Source organism: Callorhinus ursinus, unplaced genomic scaffold (assembly GCF_003265705.2).
Source record: "Callorhinus ursinus isolate GAN/ISIS: 27379988/994484 unplaced genomic scaffold, GSC_fseal_2.0 scaffold9, whole genome shotgun sequence".
Classification (NCBI taxonomy): domain Eukaryota; kingdom Metazoa; phylum Chordata; class Mammalia; order Carnivora; family Otariidae; genus Callorhinus; species Callorhinus ursinus.
The window spans coordinates 17,044,375-17,066,337 of record NW_027397071.1 but is presented as its reverse complement, the minus strand read 5'-3'; the positions used below and the strand labels follow the sequence as shown (position 1 = coordinate 17,066,337).

At 44.3% G+C, this 21,963-nt stretch overlaps 1 protein-coding gene across 1 annotated transcript; it reads left to right on the top strand.

Moving 5' to 3' along the window:
- Positions 1–4,849: 4,849 nt before the first annotated feature.
- On the top strand, positions 4,850–7,317 carry GPR88 (G protein-coupled receptor 88). The gene is made up of 2 exons (XM_073896237.1): positions 4,850–5,550; positions 5,948–7,317. The coding sequence occupies exon 2, from the start codon at positions 6,017–6,019 to the stop codon at positions 7,169–7,171; it is 1,155 nt and encodes a 384-aa protein (XP_073752338.1). The 5' UTR covers positions 4,850–5,550; positions 5,948–6,016; the 3' UTR covers positions 7,172–7,317.
- Positions 7,318–21,963: the final 14,646 nt, after the last annotated feature.

The window sequence follows — 21,963 nt, the reverse complement described above, 5'->3', positions numbered from 1 at the left end:
TCCCCCACCCACCTCCCTCCATCAAACTTCAGTTTGTTTTCTATCTTTCAGAGTCTCTTTTTGGGGGCACCTGGATGGCTCAGTCAGTTAAGGTTAAGGGTCCGGCTCTTGATTTTGGCTCAGGTCATGGTCTCAGGGTTGTGAGATCAGGCCCGCAACAGGCTCCTTGCAGGGTCTGCTTGTCTCCCCCCCAAATCTCTCTCTCTCTCATAAATAAATAAAAAATCTTAAAAAAAAAGTATCATGGTTTGTTTCCCTCTTTCCATCCCCCCTTCCCATATGTTCATCTGTTTTGTTTCTTAAATTCCACATATGAGTGAAATCAAATGGTATTTGTCTTTCTCTGACTGACTTATTTCGCTTAGCACAATACACTCTAGCTTCATCCATATCATTGCAAATGGCAAGCTTTCATTCTTTTTGATGGCTGAGTAATATTCCATTGTATGTCTATATTTCTATATCTACCTATCACATCTTCTTTATCCACCCATCTGTTGATGGACATTTGGGCTCTCACCATGGTTTGGCTGTTGTTGATAATGCGCAGTTGACTCTTTAATAGCATATTAATTTCTGTTTCAAATTTTTCTTTTTTATATATCTGAGCCAGGAATTCTTCTTTTCAGCTATTAAACATTTTCAAAGGATCTCGAAAAGCTGGTATGCTCAAGGCACGGTGCTTAAAGGGCCCAAATGGTAACAGCCTTATTTTAAAGTTGCAGGTTTAAACCGGGGTGACCCTGGCAACCGGCTTCCCTCTACTGCCCGCTGTCTGCTCTCTTCTTTCTCCTACCCTTCCGGAGTTCGGGCGGGACATGTGATCACTCAGCTAGTGTGGCCCCAGCTTCTCTGAATGCCGCAAGCAGCAACCGTGTGACTGAGGTTGTCACTGGTTGCGGTATACGCCGGAGTGTTCTGTGAACTTTTCAGTTCAGGAAGCTGGCTGCCCCTTTCTTCTTTCCTCATGTCTGCCAGCTGGCATGCGGATGTGGCAGTGGTGAAGGGATGTCATCCACGCAGGCAAGGATAGCATCCTAAGGCAGTGGTTCTCGAACTTTAGCAAGCGTCAGAGTCCCTTGGAGGGCTCGTTAAAACAGACCCCTGGTCCCCATCACCAGAAATTCTGATTCAGTGGGTCTGAATCATTTCTAAAACGTTTCCAAGAGATGTTGATGCCGCTGGTCAGGGACCACACTTTGAATGCCCCAGTCCTAAGCAGTGGGGGGGCACTGAGGAGACCCCTGGGTTTCTGGATTACCTGGTGTAGTAGGTCTGCCTTCCACCTGGACTGTTCATTCACCTTTGTGAGAGATAAATGAGTTATTCATTTTTTGAACCTCCATCGTTTTGGGTCTCCTTGTTAGATCAGCTTTATATACAGCAGCTCATCCCTGTTAAGGAATTTCAACTTAACCAAGGGAGGCAGGATAGTGTGGTGGTTGAGACTGGAGCAATGGGTTTGGATCCCAGTTATGCTGCTTCCTAGTTGTGTGATCTTGGGCAAGTTATTTAACTTACCCAGTTAAAAAAATCACTGCCCAAATTATTTTTGTGACTCAGTTTTCTCGTCTACTAAATGGATCCAAGGGGACAAGTTCACCTAGAACTCACATGCCCTTTCTGGACCATGTTCATCGGCAAGGACCCCCAGAATTCCCTGCCCAGTGGCCATGAACACACTTTAATGATCTGCGTGGACCTCTGCTCTGGCTTTGTCCTTCTGATGGCTGCCTCTGCCTTCCAGGTACCATCATAGGTCTGAGATGGTGCCAAGGGATAGCTGTGTGACAGGGGTGTGGCTGGGACTTGGATGGGCAGGCTGGACTGTCTTATATCACAGGTCCCTCTGGCATGTGAGGGAGAGAAATGGATGGACTGCAGGATGGAGGCAAGTTCACCAAGTGGTCACATTCCAGGAGCATGGAACAATCTATGAATCTGAGAATTCTAAATTTGAGCCCAGCTTTCCAGGGGTCATGGAAGTATGTTTGTCAAGTTAGGAGAACGGAGTATTATTTAACAGTTTGATGGCTTGATTTATGATTTAAAAATATTTAGACATATAGCCTGGGGACACATTTGGACTCCTGCCCTGGGCTGTAAGTTTAGAGGTAAGCCTAGTTACCTTGTAGGCCTGACATGAGGGCGAAATGAAACAATAGATGAAAAATCCTCAAAACAATGTCAGGTACACGTGGTGTGTGCTCAGGAACGTTAGCAATGATGATGCTTACGGTTCTCCTGCGCACAATAGGGTCTTAGTGAAAGAACTGAAGGACAGTAGTGACATTTGCTCACGATTTCCTACAATATTGATTAAGGGTATACTGTGTATCTGGCACTGTTCTGGGAGCTTCCAATAATACTAGTAATCAACATAAAGCTCCTATTTTCAAGGAATTTACATTAGAGCAGAGGGTGGGGAAACATAAAAAAATGTAACACCTATGGAGTGATGTCTTTCAGTCTTAGAATGTTGGAGGGAGGTAAGATGGTAAGTAGACATCAGTTAGGAGCTTGTTGGGAAAATTTAGAGAAGAGATGCTTGTTGTCTGATACCAGGTAATGGTAGAGTGAATAGAGATCAGTGAACAGATTTAAAAAAAATTACTGTGGTAGAATAAGGACGCTTGGTGATTGATGGATATAGGGAGGAAGAGAGAAAAGAAGGAATCAAACAAAACAGCTAGGATGCTGACTTAGGTATCAGGATAATGGTGATGCTGGTCACTGGGACTGGAATATAGGAGAAGGAAGGATTGGTTTGGAAAGCAGAGGAGGAGATCCATTTTGGACATTTGGGGTTTTGAGATGTCCACAGAACACCCAAGTGGCAACGTCTGGTAGGCAACTTTGTATACGGGTAGAACTTAAGCCAGGTGGCAACTGTCTCAGGGGTGAGAGCAAATGCAGTGTGGGGTGGGCACTGGGTGGGAGAAACTGAGCCCCTCTGCCAGGAGCCCGAGAGAGCTTGTGTAGGCAGCTTGAGAAGAAGATGAAGCGCAGGGGAAGCTTTTATTCAGTTGTGGTGGAACTGGCATTTCTGGAAATGCTTTCTTGGAAAGCAACCAGCCAGGGATAGAGAGACTGGACATACCTCAGAAAGGTGGTTGAGGGGGCAAGTTCCTGCGGGGGGAGGAGGAACAAGGTGGTTATGAAAATCACTTACCAAATGTTTCACCATGGAAAAAAACCTGAAATCATTTATATAGCCATCCATTCACTGATTCAGTAATTATTTATCGAGTACCTTCTACATGCCATGCATTGTCCTGGTGCTGGGAATGAGAGAGAAAACCCCCCTTCCCTATTTTATGTAAGTTCAATAGCTTAAAACAAAACCCACACCAAATACGAACAAAAACTTGCCCCCTGCCTGGCCAGGGCTGTAGAAGGCACGGTCTTGACAGAAATGTGAGTGACTTCAAAAGCCTCTCAGCAGGGGATTTTGCTCATTCCCACAGGCAACAGGTAAGGCACTAGCTGGGCCCAGGAACCTGGAATTCAAATATGCCTTGGTGTGAGAGGAAATTTTTATTTATTTATTTATTTTAATTTTTTTAAAAAAGATTTTGTTTATTTGACAGAGAGCACAAACAGGGGGAGCGGGAGAGGGAGAAACTGAGCAGGGAGTCTGATGTGGGGCTCCATCTCAGGACTCTGGGATCATGACCTGAGCTGAAGGCAGGTGCTTAACCGACTGAGCCACCCAGGCGCCCTGAGAGGAAATGTTTATCTCAACAAATTTTAACTCTAAATAATTAGAGGAATCTTGCAGGTGTGTTGTGCTTGATGTACTCAGAGACTCAATAAAGACAAATGACCACAGGCAAAGGACAATGGCAAATTCTCTTCAACATCAATGAACTTGATATCTGAACCTTTCAGTCCTCTGAAAAGCAAATCTCTGGTTCTTCTCTTTAATCCTTCAACTCAACTCATCCCACTTAATTACTGCCTAAAACGACTAAACCCATCAAGTCAGGCTTAGCTTGAACCCCATTAGAGTTGTTAGCAGTCAATTAATACCATTCTTTGAAAGGGAGAGAGGGAAGCCGAAGGAGCGCGCCTTGCACTCCATTCTGAAATGTTACCCTATGAACAGCCGGGAAAGGACTCAGGCTGTAGGATCTAGAACTACAGCACGCATTAGGCAGAGGAGGTACGTTTCTATTGTCAGAACTAGGGAGGAGAAATGTTAAATTTATGTGTGGGGATTCACGGAAAGTTTGAAAAGAAAGGGCCTTGGAAGTCACTGAGTGAAAACTTTTTTGACCCATCACAAGACCGGTTGGTGGATGCTCAACTTAGAACTCAGGTGTCCTGAAACCCCATCGACCATTTTTTTCCATTATGCCATGTTACCATATTCCATACTGAGTTCAGTTTTCAAATAAATGATTTTCGCAGTGAAAATCGATTTATGGGGGCGGGGGGGGGGGAGGATGGCTTTTATGGAGAATTTCCCATGCAGAATAATTAAATAAGAGCTTGCGTCAAAGAAGTTTCCAATGTCTGACTGCAAATCTCCATCTAAGACAGACCACAAAATAAATTCTCAAGAGCCATCTTTGTCATGGACACTGGATTATTCAGGTTTCTTTCTTTCTCCCCGACACCTACTTTTAACTTAACCATTTCATTTTTACCCTCTAACCATTTCATTCCTGAACACAAGCCAAACTCCAGAAAGGAGTTTGGTGATGAGAATAAAATCAAAATGATAATTTAAATGGAGACTTGGGGATTTTCTGTGGATAATTACCGATGTCCCACCTTACCAAAGAAAAAACAAATTTCATTTAGGTTATAAAGTAATTCTCTCTGCAAGGGTGGGATGGAAGAAATCAGTCCTGGGTACTGGGAGTATATTCATCCCTCGGAAAAATCTTGCCACAGAATGCACGGGGCTAGGATGAAATATATTAGGAGTATATTAAATTTTATTCAAACACGGATGAGAGGAATAAAAAACGAAGGGAAGAAAAATGAGGCAGGGTGAAAAATAAGGTGATTGAGAGAAAGAGAGAAAAGACAAGACAGAGAAACTTGTTAATTACAGGACTTTCTGAACAAGATATTTTTTTCCTTCCACAAGATAGAAGCTATTGAATAATTCATGCCAAGCGTGGAAAGGCTGCCTTTTCCCTGGGTGATGTATAAGTGAGCACGAGAGAGCTTCGTGTGGGTTCACCGCATCAGCCACCACTCTTGCTTCTGAGCACCGGGTGCTCTCCTCTTGAGCTCAGCTTCTGCTTTTGCAGCCAAGCATCCCTGCTTCTGCTCCCTGCCTGCCCATCCTTCTGGGCTTGCAGCCTGCCACTTGACTTTCCCCAGCCTTGCTGCCAGCTGAGAAGTCTCCTTGCAGCTGCCGATTTCTGCCTAGGACCATGTGTGTGGATGCTGCTTGGGAGAAGCGAGCACTTGCTCCTGGCACCGATCCCAGCTGAGTTTCTCCTGTTGATTTTGGGACCACAGATGCTGCTGTGAGGAGGTATTTCCTGGCATCCCTGCCTCCGCGACTGCCAGCCAAGGACCAGCCCAAAAGTAAGGTAACCCCCAACTCCTCTCCCCTGGCATTTTCCCCAGCTGGGATATCTCTGGTTTCTCCTGGAAACTAGGGGCTCTGTCTGGCAATATTCCCAAGTGTGTGTGTGTGTGTGTGTGTGTGTGTGTGTGTGCGCGCGCGTGCACGTGCGTGTTTGGGGGCAGAATAGGAGACTCTTGGTATTGCTCTGTCCCAGGGCTTGGGCTTCCCTGGTGCCTGCTGAATGCAAAGAGGCCTTTCCCCTGGCACTGGAGACATTTCCGAGGCAGGCACCTGTCATCTGCCACCCCCGTCCTCCTCGAGCTCCCTCTCTCCCCCTCCCCCAGCCCATTATTCGGCTTCAGCCTCTCGTGTCGGTGGCAGACGGCTGAAGGGATGTCTCTGCCCTCCCTGCAGGCGGGCGTCAGGATGGGCCACGCTGTGAGAAGCTGATGCTAGCAAGCGAGGTGTGAAGAGTTGGCCAGAATGACCAACTCCTCCTCCACGTCCACGTCCTCCACCACCGGGGGATCGCTGCTGCTGTTCTGCGAGGAAGAGGAGTCGTGGGCGGGCCGGCGCATCCCCGTGTCCCTTCTGTACTCGGGCCTGGCCATCGGGGGCACGCTGGCCAACGGCATGGTCATCTATCTCGTGTCGTCCTTCCGAAAGCTGCAGACCACCAGCAACGCCTTCATCGTGAACGGCTGCGCCGCCGACCTCAGCGTCTGCGCCCTCTGGATGCCGCAGGAGGCGGTGCTCGGGCTCCTGCCCACCGGCTCGGCGGAGCCCCCCGCGGACTGGGACGGCGCCGGCGGCAGCTACCGCCTGCTGCGGGGCGGGCTGCTAGGCCTTGGGCTCACCGTGTCCCTCTTGTCCCACTGCCTGGTGGCCCTGAACCGCTACCTGCTCATCACTCGGGCGCCTGCCACCTACCAGGCGCTGTACCAGCGGCGCCACACGGCGGGCATGCTGGCGCTCTCCTGGGCGCTCGCCCTGGGCCTCGTGCTGCTGCTGCCGCCCTGGGCGCCGCGGCCCGGCGCCGCGCCCCCGCGCGTCCACTACCCGGCGCTGCTGGCCGCGGCGGCGCTGCTGGCGCAGACGGCGCTGCTGCTGCACTGCTACCTGGGCATCGTGCGCCGCGTGCGCGTCAGCGTCAAGCGGGTCAGCGTCCTCAACTTCCACCTGCTGCACCAGCTGCCCGGCTGCGCCGCCGCCGCCGCCGCCTTCCCGGGCGCCCAGCACGCGCAGGGCCCGGGTGGTGCGGCGCACCCGGCGCAGGCCCAGCCTCTGCCGCCCGCGCTGCAGCCGCGGCGGGCGCAGCGGCGTCTCAGCGGCCTGTCGGTGCTGCTGCTCTGCTGCGTCTTCCTGCTGGCCACGCAGCCGCTCGCGTGGGTGAGCCTGGCCAGCGGCTTCTCGCTGCCCGTGCCCTGGGGCGTGCAGGCGGCCAGCTGGCTCCTGTGCTGCGCCCTGTCCGCGCTCAACCCGCTGCTCTACACGTGGAGGAACGAGGAGTTCCGGCGCTCCGTGCGCTCCGTCCTGCCCGGCGTCGGCGACGCGGCGGCCGCCGCCGCTGCCGCCACGGCCGTGCCCGCGGTATCCCAGGCGCAGCTGGGCACCCGCGCCGCCGGCCAGCACTGGTGACCCGGCCCCCGCCCGAGGGAAGCGGGGATGCGGGCCTCCACCGTCCTTGGCCAGCATCACCTCCTGCCCTTGTAAAGTACCCGCTGTCGGAACGAAGACTCCTGCAGGCCGAGCCCAATATATCGCTGCGAAGATTTCGCCTTCGACACCAGTGGGATACCTGGGAACCAAGGTCTCTCCCTAAATGGAGTCCCCGAAGTCATTTTGAACAGCCACCTGGTTTTTAGCCTTTGTTTGTGTGTTTTAGAGCAATCCTAAAGTCAAGACGCCGGAAACTTCAAGAACTTGCTACCCTGACATTTTAAAAGAACAGGTTAATTTATTTCAGCACTGTTTTTGAAAAGAGCTTTGATAACGTATTACCGTATTACCGTTCCCACCTTCATCGTCTTATAATAGAGATGAAGCGCCTCGAGTGCGCATAAGCCAAAGGAAATAATATTGATGAAGGAAATAAGATTTAAGAAGTATTTTAGAAAGTAACTTATCTTTGATGATGCTTCTCTTATGATTTAGCCTTTGTATGAACCTGAAGAATGAAGCCACAGATGTGCACACCAGTATGAGTTGCCATTAAGACCTCAAGCCCTTTATTCTTAAAAGGGTTTTTATAAAGTCAAATCATTGCCAAATGAGATAGAATCTTAGCCAGTGAGAAAAGAGAAAACAGATTTATTACTTTACACCTGTTTTTGCACTTCTAAGACTGAACATTGGCATTAGGTGTTAAAGTGAAAATTTCCCCTTGTGCTGATTGATGGTCTGAGCCAGCGATGGAATTTTTGAAAACAAATAAGGGGGTTATCCATTTTAGGTACCAGTTTCATGTTTTCTATAGCATGCACACTTGTTGCTACCTTCGTTTTGTAATCAGTTTACTTGCCTTATGAGTGTGACTGCAGCTTTGAACATTCTGTACTATAATGGTTGCTAAGGAGAATAAGTTCTTCTGTTTTCTCTTTAACATTTAAAATATCTCAATGCACATGATATAATTAAACACTAGTAATACCATGACTGCATAGCTAATCTTAGCTGCTATTGCATGCTCCTAGATGCTAGAACTTACTGGGCATGTGGTATATACTAAGGCAATACCCATTAGACAAGGACATTTTACTTCTTCCAGACACCAGAAGAAGTGGCTTTCAATTATTTGAAAAAGAAACACGGAGATACCCTGGCTACCTACGGTTCTTGTCCTGACCCAATTTATGAGAAATTCCCAGTTGGGACTTTAACTTGCAAATGGAACCACAGTCAAGATGGATCAATAATAATGGTTTTGGCTCTGCAAAGCAGTCTGTGCTCTTAGGGTTTAGATAAGCCGCATATTAGAAAGCAACACCGGTTTTTATGTAGTTTGCCTATATATTACCATGACACTTGACATTAATATTGTGTCTGTTGAAGGAGGTGTAATAAACTCAGTTATAAATAGCAAACAGTTCAAATGGGAATCTGTTTTAAAATGTATGATTTGAGGCTTGTCTTTGGTTTACTAAATTTATTTAGAAATAGCTGAAATGCAAAATCATGTGAAATCACTTTGTGAAATTAAAATGGGAAAAAAGTAATTGAAGATAACCATCTATTAACATTATGACTGCTAACTACATCTAATCTGGGGCCGAACAACCTCAATTAACTGTGTAGTTCGGAACAAAAAGAACTTGCTTTGTTGCACTCTTGAACATCGTAAGTTAGGATAGTGGGAACCTGCGTGCATTTGAATAATCATGGGAGTTGCAGGAAACTTAGACATGTTTGTAGTAAAACAAAACAAATATGTTCATTACCAATAATAGGTCAGCAGTCATTGTATTAATCTCTCCCCTTTGTGCATGTACCATTTCTCTCTCACTAAGGTTTCATCTATTCCCATTTTCCTTGATTCAAATATTTAATTATGATTCAAATGTTTAATTAAAGTTCAGACAACTATTTCTCTGAGTTTTTTCCTTCTGTCTCTGGTCTTCTTGCATATCTCCTTGAGAACACTGTAACAGAGGACACTGTATTCCAAAGCACTAGTGATGAGAATCATTTGTTTTGGCTCTATTTAGTTTTTTTTTTTCATTTCTCAAATTATTTCTACCTTATATAATTAAATAGGGTTGTATGCCAGCATTAAAAAGAAATAGGTGTGATTTCCTTTCTGTAAACATAATTGAGTTGGGGGATAGGTTGCAACAACAACAGAGAACTGAAGATTTTCCTGTGGGGGGTGGGGTTGGGGGACAATTTTCTAAATTTCTATCAAAGAGGTCTTCTTTTAATCAGGCCTTTATTTTTGTTTCTCACTGGGGATGCTGCAAATGATGTCTCCTGCTGATCCCCAAAGCATTTGCCACAGACAGAAACTTAGCTTTTCAAGTACCTGGTATCTTCCAGTGTTTCTGGTTAACACCCAGAACCAGCTTATGCTGGCTCAGTGCCATTTGAGAGAACTACTTTAGGTTATATTTACTGGTAATTAACTCCACAGGACTGATTCACTTTTAATTTCAAAGTAGCAATGATGTGTCTAAAAATGCCTTACTAGGGCAATAGCTGGAGTGTTGGAGTTACTGCTTTTACAAATTAAGTTAATGGAGATTGTGTTCTTATTTAAATGAAACCACATATTATCCACTCAGGAATAAAATATCCTAATTGCTATTGTGGGCTGCCCTACTTTGCTTTTTCTACTTTTTTTTCTTTAGATGTATGCCTGTTAAGACACATGGCACCTGCAGTCCACCCCACCCCACCACCCCCCACTTACACTTTAATGACTAAATTCTAGGATGTAATGGGGCTTACTCCTAGCACTTCTCTCCTTCCAAAAGGAAGTATTTTTCTTCATAAACGATATTTCTGTCACACAAAGGCATCCACAGGTGGTTTTTGTTTTAAACACCACAGGGCTTTAACTCTGATAGAGAAAGCCCTTGAAAAGATCTGCTCACCAAGAGAATGTTGGTCTGCTTTGTGGCCTAGGGGTTCAATGCATCCCTGTTCTTCTGATGACAACCATCCTGGTCAACTTCATTGTTTCGTGTGTAAACTTTATTCCACTCCCCCAGGCACTCAGACGATGCTCATCTGGCTCTTTGGCAGTCCTAGGAGCTGAACTGACAAAATACATCAGTGGCATACATTTAAATTCAAGAACATTGAGAAAAATTGTAGGTGGCACTTCCTTTCAGAAGGAAGGAAGCCTGCCCTTAACGTTTGTGGGTTGTGGGGCAAGAATGGAGCTCCAGATGGGAGTTCTTCGTCTGTAGGACCAAGGCAGGGGCAGGGGAACCCTTTCTCCCTCTACTCTCTTCTGTAGTACTTTTAGGGGCCTCACACATATGTGAGCAGCCTCAGCCCACAGGTCTAAGCTCTGCCTGCATCCACCTCTCAACCAACCACCTGCCCACCTCTAGGATTTCGTGGTGCACATAGCTAGGGAGGGCATGTCCTAGAGGTGGCCTCAAGACATTTAAGCAGGAAATTCCTGGGTTCCAGGTACCATACCAGGGCTTGTGAGGAGGCGCAGGCTCCAGGTGGGGGACCTTTCCTTGGGGCTCCTTCCCCTGTGGAAAGGAGAGTGGCCAGAGGAGGGTGGGAGCAGGCCCTTTAAAGCATGAGACTCAGGTTGGGACCCATGTATCTCAAGTCTAAGGTGGATACTGCTTTCACATAGGTTCCTCCTCAGGTAGCCTTTCCTAGCTCCTCCCACCTGCAGGAGTTCCTTAACCAGGTGCTCCCAGGTACTGAATCCTGTCGGGCCTGATGCAATAGGTAAGGGGGATGTTGAGGAGGGAGTGCGAAGGGTGGATGCGTACGTGGGGCGGATTACACAATTGCCTTGACTTGTGTGCATCTTTGCAAATTTTCACAATGAAAGTTGAAAAAAGTAAAGCCAAACTCAGAAAAAAAGAAAGACGAAAAGAAGGAAGGAAGTAAAAAAATAAAGTAACGAATGTGCCTAAGGTCATGTAGCATTAAATAGAAAAACTGGGGTTTAAGCCTTTTGTCTGACTCCAGAGCGTGGGAAGTCACCACTGTGCTACAGGATAAAATCAGAAGTTTTTAGTCAGGTGTGGCATTCCCTCCATGGTGTGACTATTCCCTAATTTCCCCAATCTCTTTCTCTTCTACTTGCATCCTTTGCTATAGCCCTAGTTGGTTCATACATTGACTTCCAAATGTGCCCCATGTTGTGTCTGAGACTTGTTCATTCAAAGACCTTCCTGGAGTGTCCTTGAGTCTCATCATTTACCCAATCCCCATCCTTCCTTCCAAGAAGGTTCACTGAGTTTCTAGCTCCTCATTAAAGCCCTGCCCATTGCCCACACCACTGCCCCCACACCCCCCAGCCGTAAGCTCTGCCTCCACAGAATTCCTGCGTTGCTTTGTTCTCACCCTGTATTCTCTTGTATCATCGCCGACGTAATGTATGTCATCTTCAAAACTAGGAAAGTTTTTTGGTTTATTTTTCATTCCCTTGATTTTTTTTCAGAGCAAATACTGCCTTCTATCTTTTACTAACCGGTTACCTGAAATATACTAGATAATTAATATATGTTTATAGTCAAAGACAGTAATTTTGAAAGAAAAAAAGATCTGATTCTTTCTCTTGCATGTCTTTTTTTCTCTTAATGAAATAGACCTAAGAATAAATCACACTTCTCAACTCCTGTCTTGCCAAAGGATATCCTAGAGTAGTAATGTATGGGATTATGAGCCATGTGTATAAATCACCAGCTGTCAGTGCTGTCATTTGGGAGAGATTTATACTCCTGGTATGCAAGTTCTGTTCGTATTCTGAACAAATATCAGTAATTATACATACAGTTATTTTGCAGGGCCTTGCATAGAAAAGCTGTGTATTTTTGATTTCTAAAATCCTTAGACATTGCTAATCAATGGCCATGCTATTTTGCTAGGATCCCTGGAGAAATAACTGTGGAATGTCTTTCCCTTTCTTTGTCAGTTCACTGAATGGTAGACCCAGAGATTGTCCAGTCCAGCTCCTTGCTATTTTTATTAGACAGAAAGTGCTTTAATTTTTTATTTTTTCTTGGTTAAATTAGGCCCATTTCCCATTTTTCTCTTCTCAGGTAGTAGTAAACTATATAGCATCATTTCTATGGTAATGTTGTAACAGATATAGTTCTTTTAGCCAAATGAAAGTTCTATGAAATGGGCAACATGGTTGAATTAAAAAATTTGCCCTTATGAAAGTTTTACTTCTTGAAAATAATTTTTTTCTATATTTTACACATTTCCTAAAATTTGTAAGATACGGAAACATAGAAGAAATTATATTATCCATAGCTCCACTTCCCAAAGATTGCCACTCTTTAAAAAAATTTTTTTTAAATATTTTATTTATTTATTTGAGAGAGAGAGAGAGCATGAACAGGGAGGGAGGGGCAGAGGGAGAGGGAGAAGCAGGCTCCCCACTGAGCAGGGAGCCCTATGCGGGGCTCGCTCCCAAGATCCTGCAATCATGACCTGAGCCGAAGGCAGATGCTTAACCAACTGAGCCACCCAAGTGCCCCAAGATTACCACTCTTAACATTTTACTGTACTTATCTATTCTTTTTAAAAATTCTTTTCCTCTGTACACTTAATTGTACATAATTACAGCCAGAAAGTATATGCTGACATATATTTACAGGTGTGTGATACATACGTGTGATATATCTATATATCACACACACACCCAGCTATATTTAAAAAGTGTAAGGAAAAGAAAGATGTTATAAAGAGGGGCCTAGTGACAGATTCTATTTGCCACTCATGCCTGTAACAATTAGAATATCTTCACTACGAGGTGCCTGGATTGCTCAGTTGGTTAAGCGTCTGACTCTTGATTTCGGCTCAGGTCATGATCTCAGGGTCGTAAGATCGAGCCCCTCACTGGGCTCTGCGCTGGGCGTGGAGCCTGCTTGGGGTTCTCTCTCTCCCTCTCCCTCTGCCCCTCCCCCTGCTTGCAGTCTCTCTCTCTCTCTAAAGATAGAGAATATCTTCACTACAAGTAACAGACTACCTAGCTAAAAATGGCTTGTACAGGGATGACATTTCATCATCATAAATGAGAAGTCCACAGGTAGGTAATTCCATAATTTGTTCAGTGTCATTCTGATGTCTTCAAGGGCCCAGGTTCTTTGCGTCCTACACTGTCAACCTCAGTGTTGTCTCTTTATGGGTCCAAGATGTCTGCTGTAATCACAGGATAGCACAGAAGAGAGGGAAAAAGGCTCTCCTTGCTTGTCTCTCTTTTTCCTAAGAGAGGAAACTCCAAGAAGGTCCCGAAAAGGACTTTTCTCTCAAAAGGCTAGAAGTAGGTCACATGGCCCCCCCTAAAGGAAGCTGAGTGCTGAATATCTGGCATTAAAGAAAATTATCATGAGGAGTCTATCCAGTGCTTGTCGATGTACATGGCGGATGGTTTGCCACTTGCGCTGCTCTCTACCTACTTGGTGGATCTTACTTCTTTTTCAGAACTTAACAGCTGACTTGCAGGTTAAAATCAGTAACAATTTCTAGTGTCTAGAAGTCATTTACTTTAAGTCTGTTGTACTGAAATAGGATCTTCTGTGACCCTTATTACTTAGCTTGTTGACAGTGAGCAGATGGAGCATGTGAAAAGCTACAGTCTACCAGGCCTCTTGCTGTCTCTATCCCACTCATAGCGGTTTTCTGACCGATGGTTAAAAAATGAACTCCTGCTGGGGGTGGAGCAGGGCAGAAGGCCAGAGCAGCCCCCTGGGGCTTCCTCAAGACAGCAACACTCATGCAGTGAGATTTTTTCCAGATTATGGTCAGAAAATACTGGGGTCTGGAGGTGGCCAGTAAAATAGCACCCCTCTTCACTCACTGATCACGTGATAAAGAACATGAAGTGTACAAAGGCTGAACCACAACATCATCTCTATAATGAAAAAGGCTAGGTGGGAGGATGCAAGTTAATGTGAGGGCCAACAAGAGCTTACCACGCCCCTCCTTACTGATCTAGTCCTTCAAATAAGCAGGTCAACTAGCTCTCACTGGTCCGGGTGGGGAGGGGAGGCCAACCAGATCACATTTCTTGGGCTCATGACGTTAAATTAGCTCCTCTCTATTGAGAAACTGGGCTAGTGGCTATTGCCTGTTCACCAGGTAATTCGCTTCACCTCCAAGAGCTAGACTAGGAGATGCAGCAAGACCAGCAAAAATGTTCTCTCTTGGAGACCAGGTGAGTGACAAGAAGGCATTCTCCTCCAAAAGTATAGACCTTATGATATTGAAACAGGGTGCCATCAGGAGGGGCAGGCAGACTGATGGTGGAGTCGCCCAGATGAGCCATAGACCTGCTTTCTGTCCAGTCTTATCAACTAGAGGAAATCCACCCTCATTTCTGGCAATCGGTAAACTGCCAACTGTATCAGGGAGTGTTAGCCAGATATCATTTAAATTAAACACTAAATGCAACCTCAAGCCGTAAGCAAGTGCAGGATCTAGATCTGGGAAAGAATGATTTTTGCCATATTCTGAAGTATGATTGGAGAAGGAGATGCTCAGCCTGGAAAAGAACTTATGGAAAAATAAGGTTCTTTTTAAATATCTGAAAGGTTGTCAAGCAGAGTAATAATGCCAGCTTCCATTTGCTGATAACATACTGATAACTGTACTATGTCCTTTAGAACGTGTTACCGGATCTGATTTTCACACTAGCCCTACAAAGCAGGTGCTGTGACTCCAGTTTTAGAGTCGAAAATGCTGGTTCTTCAAGAGGTAGCCTGCCTCCAGGTTGCCCCGCTGGCAAAAGAAAGAGCTGACAATTGACCTTGAGTCTGGCTGACTCCAAAGCCTGGGCTTGGAAACACAGCACCCAGTTGCAGGGGAGGGAGAAAACATGTATGGTGTGCAGTTCTAGAGGTAAGATTTGGCTCGGTGGGTGGGAGATAGATTTCCATTTAATAGGAGAAAAAAACTTTGTCCCAATTATAGGTGCTCGAAATAGTATGGGCTGTCTCAGGAAATTGTGGTTTTCCTAACACTTGAGGAATTCAAGTAGGGTGTGGAGGACTAACTCTGGAAAGGATGTCTGTATTATGTGGGAAGTTTTATCAGATCAACTCTGAGATGCCTTTCAAATAGACTTTCTAGGATCATATAATATTTCTTCTGCGTGGAGGTGACAGGACCCTTGTTGCCCTGGGCTTTATCAGTTTTCTAATGATTAGTCAGAAGGAATGTGTTGGGCAAAAACTTTACCCACAACAGCCAATAGAATAGCAAGTTTAGGTGACCAGGGATGTCCCTCCTTGGGCACTGGAATGTGAATATGCCACATTTTTGGTGACTTTACCCTGTATCTGCTGTTCTCTATTGGTCTGCTCTTTGTTCCCACTTCGTCCTCAAACATTTTTATGGAATCTAGGCTGAAACAAGTACATTGTACTTAGAATTACTCAGGCTAAATAGCAGAGCTCTATGGGCTACTTACTTCACTTAAGAACTTTTATAAGCATGACACCTGAAGACTTTTTTTTTGTGAGTTGAGCAGATAGAGATTGTTTGGATGAGAGATGAGCTACCGTTGGCTCCCCATGTTAAAGCTACCTCTGATGAAAATTCCTGGTTGAGTTTCTCATGTGACAAAGTCCCAAGCAGATTTTAACCAAAGTCTACTTGTATGTTTAGAACTGAACCAGCAGACTGACAATCTGGCTGCTTTCAATGTTTTGACACAGTGAGAGAGAAAGACTGAAATACTAATAGTTGCCAATACAAAAGCTTAGTACCGAGCTATTTTGGATTTGTTGGAGACTAATAATAGACTGTAGTGTATATAACCTAAAATCTTTAGACATGGTGCTTTCCAATTTACTTGAACAAAAATTTTGAAACTCCTCAATTTTTAAGCCCTGGAACTTCCTGTTATGAGAATATGGAAATGATGCCACTTACCTTCTTGTTTTACTAGGAGCGAATACGGCTTTCTTTATTATCTTCGTCATTGTTATTGTCATTGTTGTCATGGCCATCACCATCCTCATCATCATGAGCACGAGCCAAAATTATTTACCAACAGCTCAAGGCAGAGCGTTGTGTTACATATAAATTAGCTTTTTCTGTTTAACAAACTACCCCGCAAACAATGACTTAAAACAACAATCACTGATTGGCTCAGGATTCTGTGGGTTAGAAAACTGGATGGGGTCATTTGAGTTCTTCTTCTGGTCCGCTTAGCCAACTCTTGAGTCTGCCGGCAGCTGGTAGTCCGAGGTCCGCACACCTGCCTGACATTTGACTAGCTAACTGTTGGCTGGGCTAGCGGTTGGATGACTGGGCCAGCCCAGGCTTGTTCACCTGTTGGTGATCTCAGCGTCAAGTGTCTGCTTCTGCTACATTTGCTAATGTACACTGACAAAAGCAAGTTATAGGAATAGAATCCATCTTTCAGTGGGACTATCTTCAAAGTCACATTGCAAAAGTATAGATACTAGCAGGGAAAGGATGTGTGGCCTTTTTTTGCAAGGGATCACAGTTACTAATACATCACCCTTGTTCTTAAGGGTCTCAAAATCTCACTATGGAGCTAGAACATAGGTATGAACAAATAACTAACTCCCTTAAGTATATGTGCCAATCAAGTAGAACAGAGCAGGGAGCGATCCATGAGGTCAGGATCGCTTCACTGACAATGTAGGATTTAGAAGAATGTTGGAAAGGAATTACAAACACCGAGAAAGGTAGCAAAAGACATTGTATTAGTTTTCTATTGTTGCCCTAAATGTTACCAGGAGCTTTGTGGCGTACATTAACTCAAGTTTATTAATTTAAAGTTCTGCAGTTCAGAAGTTCACTATGGTCTCACCAGGTTACAGTCAAAGTGTCGGCAGGCTGTTCTTTTTTGGAGACTGTAAGGGAGAATCCATTTCCCGCTCATTTGTATTGTTGGCAGACTACAGCTCCTTGCAGTTGTAGGACTGAGGTCTCTGTTTTGTTGTTGGCTATAAACTGAGGACCATTCTCAGCTTCTGGAGACTGCCACTTTCCCTGGCTCCTGGTCTCCTTCCTCCGTCTTCAGAGCCATCAATGGTGAGTTTAATCCTTACGTCTATCTCTGACCTATCTTTCTGCCTTCCCGGCACTTTTTCAGGACTCGTGAGATTAAATTGGGCCCACCCAGATAATCCAGGATAATTTCATTTCAAATTCTTTAACTTTAATCTTAACACAAAGTCCCTTTTGTCTTATAAAGTAACACATTCACATGTTCCAGGAATTAAGATGTGGCATCTTTGGGGGAGTCATTTTTCTGCCCATGGAAACAGGACTGTACATGGTGTGTTTGATTGCAAAGAGCAAAGTTAAAATAGGGAGAAAGAGGTGAAAGGTAAAATTAAACTGATCTATTCACATTCCTTCTACTTATCCTATTTTGGGGCCAATATTATGACTGGCCTTTTTAGGCCTATGCTTTCCTTGACTAAACATAAATATTTTAGGCCTCCTTAGTGATTCTGAAACTTTTTCTTCATATCCTTGTTAACCAAAAAATGTACTAAGTTTCAATTTTTTGGTGTTTGTATTATGAAACAATATTTTTTAAAATATAAAATTATATTTCAACTATTTCAATATGCTTAAAAAGCTACACATTCCCTCCCTGCATCAGTCTACCTGATCTGCAGGCCCTCTGTTGTCTTTCCACTCCCCAACACCAGGAAATAGGATTCTCTCTGTTAGACACCTCATCTGTGCTGATGCCACATTTCAGGTGACAACTTTGACCTTGTCTATATCACTTGTTAAAGCAGGAAGTGACCTGGCTGACAAGAAGCACACCCTCATCTTCAGGACCTTATATAAACTGCATTTTTTGGTGGGATCCTTCAGCTCATTTTTATGACACAAGCATATTTACAAATATGGTTTAAAAAGTATCTATTTATATGATGTCAGTTTCTTTTCTTCCTTTTTTTTTAAAGATTTTATTTATTTATTTGACAGAGAGAGAGAGACAGCAAGAGCAGGAACGCAAGCAGGGGGAGTGGGAGAGGGAGAAGCAGGCCTCCTGCAGAGCAGGGAGCCCGATGCTGGGCTCGATCCCGGGACCCTGGGATCATGACCTGAGCTGAAGGCAGATGCTTAACGACTGAGCCACCCAGGCACCCATGATGTCAGTTTCTTATTAACCGATTGTGTCATTATGGAACATCATGTCCCAGACCAGACCCGCAGCCACATTTTTGTTTTGTTCTCTTTGGGCTGAGTTTCCCCTGAGAGTTTGAGTTTGCAGTGTCTTTACAAAAAGTCTGAAGGACCATTCTCAGGAATAGTAACAAGCAGCCCAGTAAAGGCTCTTTGAACCGCTGAGCTGGGGTGGAGATTAAAGGAGAAATGCTCTTTGCCTTAAAGACTGTTTTCTTTCTTCATAAAAGCAATCAGCCTTACTTTACTCTGAAAAACGTTAAGAACTCATTTGCAAAGATGAAAACCTGAAAACATAAAGGAATGGTAATTTGCTGTAGCTAAAAATAGACCCCACCTTGATGCATTCTATCACGTGGGTTGTTAGCAGCGATGTCCAGGCTTCATCTACAAAGAGATGATGTCAGAGCCGACAGTCAGGTATCAGATTCAGTTGGTTTTAATACGCTTTGCTCCAAAGCGGAACACATTTTAGTGATTTCTTCTGTACTCTCCCTATAGACATAAGGGGAGGCATAATTATTCCATTTCTGGGTCCAGTCATTTATCGTGAGACCACACGTACATATGCAAACTATACAGTCACAGTCCCTGCCTCCAAGGGACTTAGGTCCAGGAGGGGAGAGAAATATAAGACAAATAATTACACATTCTTTCGTTACAGTTGGGATAAGTGACAAGAAACCGAATGGGAAGTGCCATGAACATTTATAAAAGGAAGAACTAAATTAGTTTGGGTGTCAATAAAAGCCTAAGAAAGTGACATTTAAAAGACCTGACCAATAAGCAGAAGTTAATCGAGTGATGCTGAGTGGGGAGCGGAGGAGAGGGAAGTGAGCTCCAGGTGCCATTCAGGCAGCAATTTGCAAACTGAGCTGACGGCCATATTTCCGCTTTTCACTTGACTTCCATCCTTAATGTGGAAACCAGAGACCCAGAAGATTCCAAAGAGCCTCTCTAGGTGAAGACAGACTTTCCACCACGAAAAGCTTCCTGGGAGAAGCAGCAAGGACCCCTTGTGGCATCCTGTTAAATTGCTTACATCATCACTATTTTTTTCAAAGAAGTTTTCCCTTTAAGAGATGAGAAGTACAGAGCTAATGTTTCAGACCAAGTGTTCAATTTCAATAGACATTTCACATTTAAAATATTTTTTTGTTTTAGTTTTCAAGCTAGTCTTTGGTGTGATTTCTCACCTCTACTCAATGGCCATGTCCTGAAATTGTTATCACCTGCAAAAAAATCTTAACATTCAAAGAAGCTCCTCTTTGACCACAATCTTATGTCCTTCCAGATCTCTCCTTGGATACTGTGTCTATACAAGTTCTTTGATTTTATTAAAACTTCCCTCCATTCCTGGAACTCTCCATATTTTCCCAATAGCCCTCTTTTCTACCTTCAATTTCTTTCTGATCCAGCTTAGATAACATGGACTATCTTCAAACCCCCTTGACAACACCCTCATCTCAACTTGACTTATTGTACTCCTTTGTGCTCAAACGACACGAACCCAATCATGCCATCCAAATGTTGGCTTTCTACAGTCCTGTACGTAGGCTGACAAATGTTCATGGAAGGAGTCACACAATCACAGGATGAATGCCACAGTGCTTCCCCTAGCCTTCTGAACTTCACAAATTAGATCATTCATTTAGAAATCAGGCAATTGCTCCCTCCTTCTCTACATGTTCTGACTTTCTGGCCTCCTAAAACTGAATTAGGTATGCTCCCTACATCTTCTCATAGCTCCCTGGGATTAAGCTATAACTCCTATCTTGCTAGTTAGCAATATTTTTTGTTGTATACTTTTCTGTATGCTTCTGTAGGCCATAAATTCCTTGAAGGCAAGGGCTATCTAGATAAATGCTAGAAGCATGAAAGAGAGTCCGTTGACACTGGGACATTAATCTCTTCACTGAAGCCATCTCATCAGTTAAGTTCCTCCCACATCCTGTATCTTCAACCTGGATTCTTCACACCAGCACTTCAATATGTTCAAGCTGATGTCACAGCAAAGAAATTTTTTCTTGGTAAGATATCTCCATTTAGCTCTTGCTTTATTTCTCTTCTTACCTTTGTTTCCATCTCTCTAGTGAAATTACCCATATTATCTTGCATGTTGTTCACCTTTTCTAGTAGAGACCTTAACATCTTAACAACTAAGCTTTCTGTTTCAGCATTGCTCTGTCTCTTGGCAGTGTGTGGTTTTCCATGCTTCATAATATTTTGTTGACAGCTCTAAGACAAGAGATTCTGAGGCAGATTGTTTTATACCTGGAAAGGGGCATATCTTTCCTTCTGCTAGGCCTTTGGCATGGGGATTTGAATTAATTTAGTTAGGAATTAAGCTAGGTTTGAAGCTTGCTGTTCCTAGAGTTAGCCTCTGCACCACGGGCTTCAGATACCTCTGGTATACCTTGTGTTCCTGGTGGGGCTGCTTTGTCGGTGAGTTTTCACAGCGTTGTACCCACCCCTCCCCCCCGCTTTAGGTCTTCTCTTTGCATTGCACTCACAAAGGGCCTGTCTCTATCTTCTTGCAACTCTCCCAATGGTATTTGACAGTTCTTTGTTCTTCAATGTTTGCCAACCTTGAGTGGCAGGTGAGCAGAGTTTTCCCTTCTGCTGATTTAAGCTTTGGTTGTCAGCAGGTACTCTGTCCCTGGGTCTTGGGGATGTCACCTTTCCAGTGCTCCTACCCCTTTCCCAGTTGTAATGTTAGATCCGTCAGGTGTTCTTTCCCTCTGCCCTGGAGTAGAAAGTTTTTCCTATAAGCTTCCCCAGCTGCCATGGGTTTTCATCAGAACCCCAAGGGCAACAGTCTTTCCCATCACCTTGGACACCAGGAACTGTCAGCTCTTTTTCTCTTACTCCTTTACCTTTGATTCTTGTTCTTCGCTGGCTTCTGATCCATGGAATTTTAACATGCTCAAATCTTTGTCCTGACAGTCAAAATTATTAACTGAGTAGTCTCTACTCCCTGACTCTTCTTTCTCAGCCCTCCCCCACTCTCAAAACTTTCCCATCTGGTCTCCACTATTCCTGTGACATTCCTCTTGTCAAAGTTTCCAATGGCCTCCTTGACACGTAATCAGATTGACTCTTGACTGTTTTTATCTTGATTGGTCCATGGTCAGTGTTTGGCACTGTGGACTATAATCCTCAGAGACCATGCTTGACCTTCTGCACCTTTCCCAGAACATCTCTGCAAAATAATGACTGAGAAGTAGGAAAACAAGTGCCCAAAGAGTAACCAAGCTGGTGGCACTTCAGCAAGCAAACGTTACAGTCAATTATTTATAGTGCAGCATAAATTGTTCTTAAAAATTAAAGATGCAGATGATTGGAGGCATCTGGCTATAATAAGCAAGTACTACACAGTGAAGTCCAAACGAGAGGGCTTTCTTTATTTATAGTTACTCTCATTTATTTATCATTCGTGTCTATTATTGAATTTGAAATTCTGATTTAGTGTGCTTTATTTGGAGTTTGAATTAATGCAGAGTTAAAGTCTTAAATGCTTTCCAACCCTGAGACAGTGGGTTAAATTTCAAACATAATCTTTTTGTCTACAAATTCTTCTGCAGCTTTATGACTCTCGTACATCT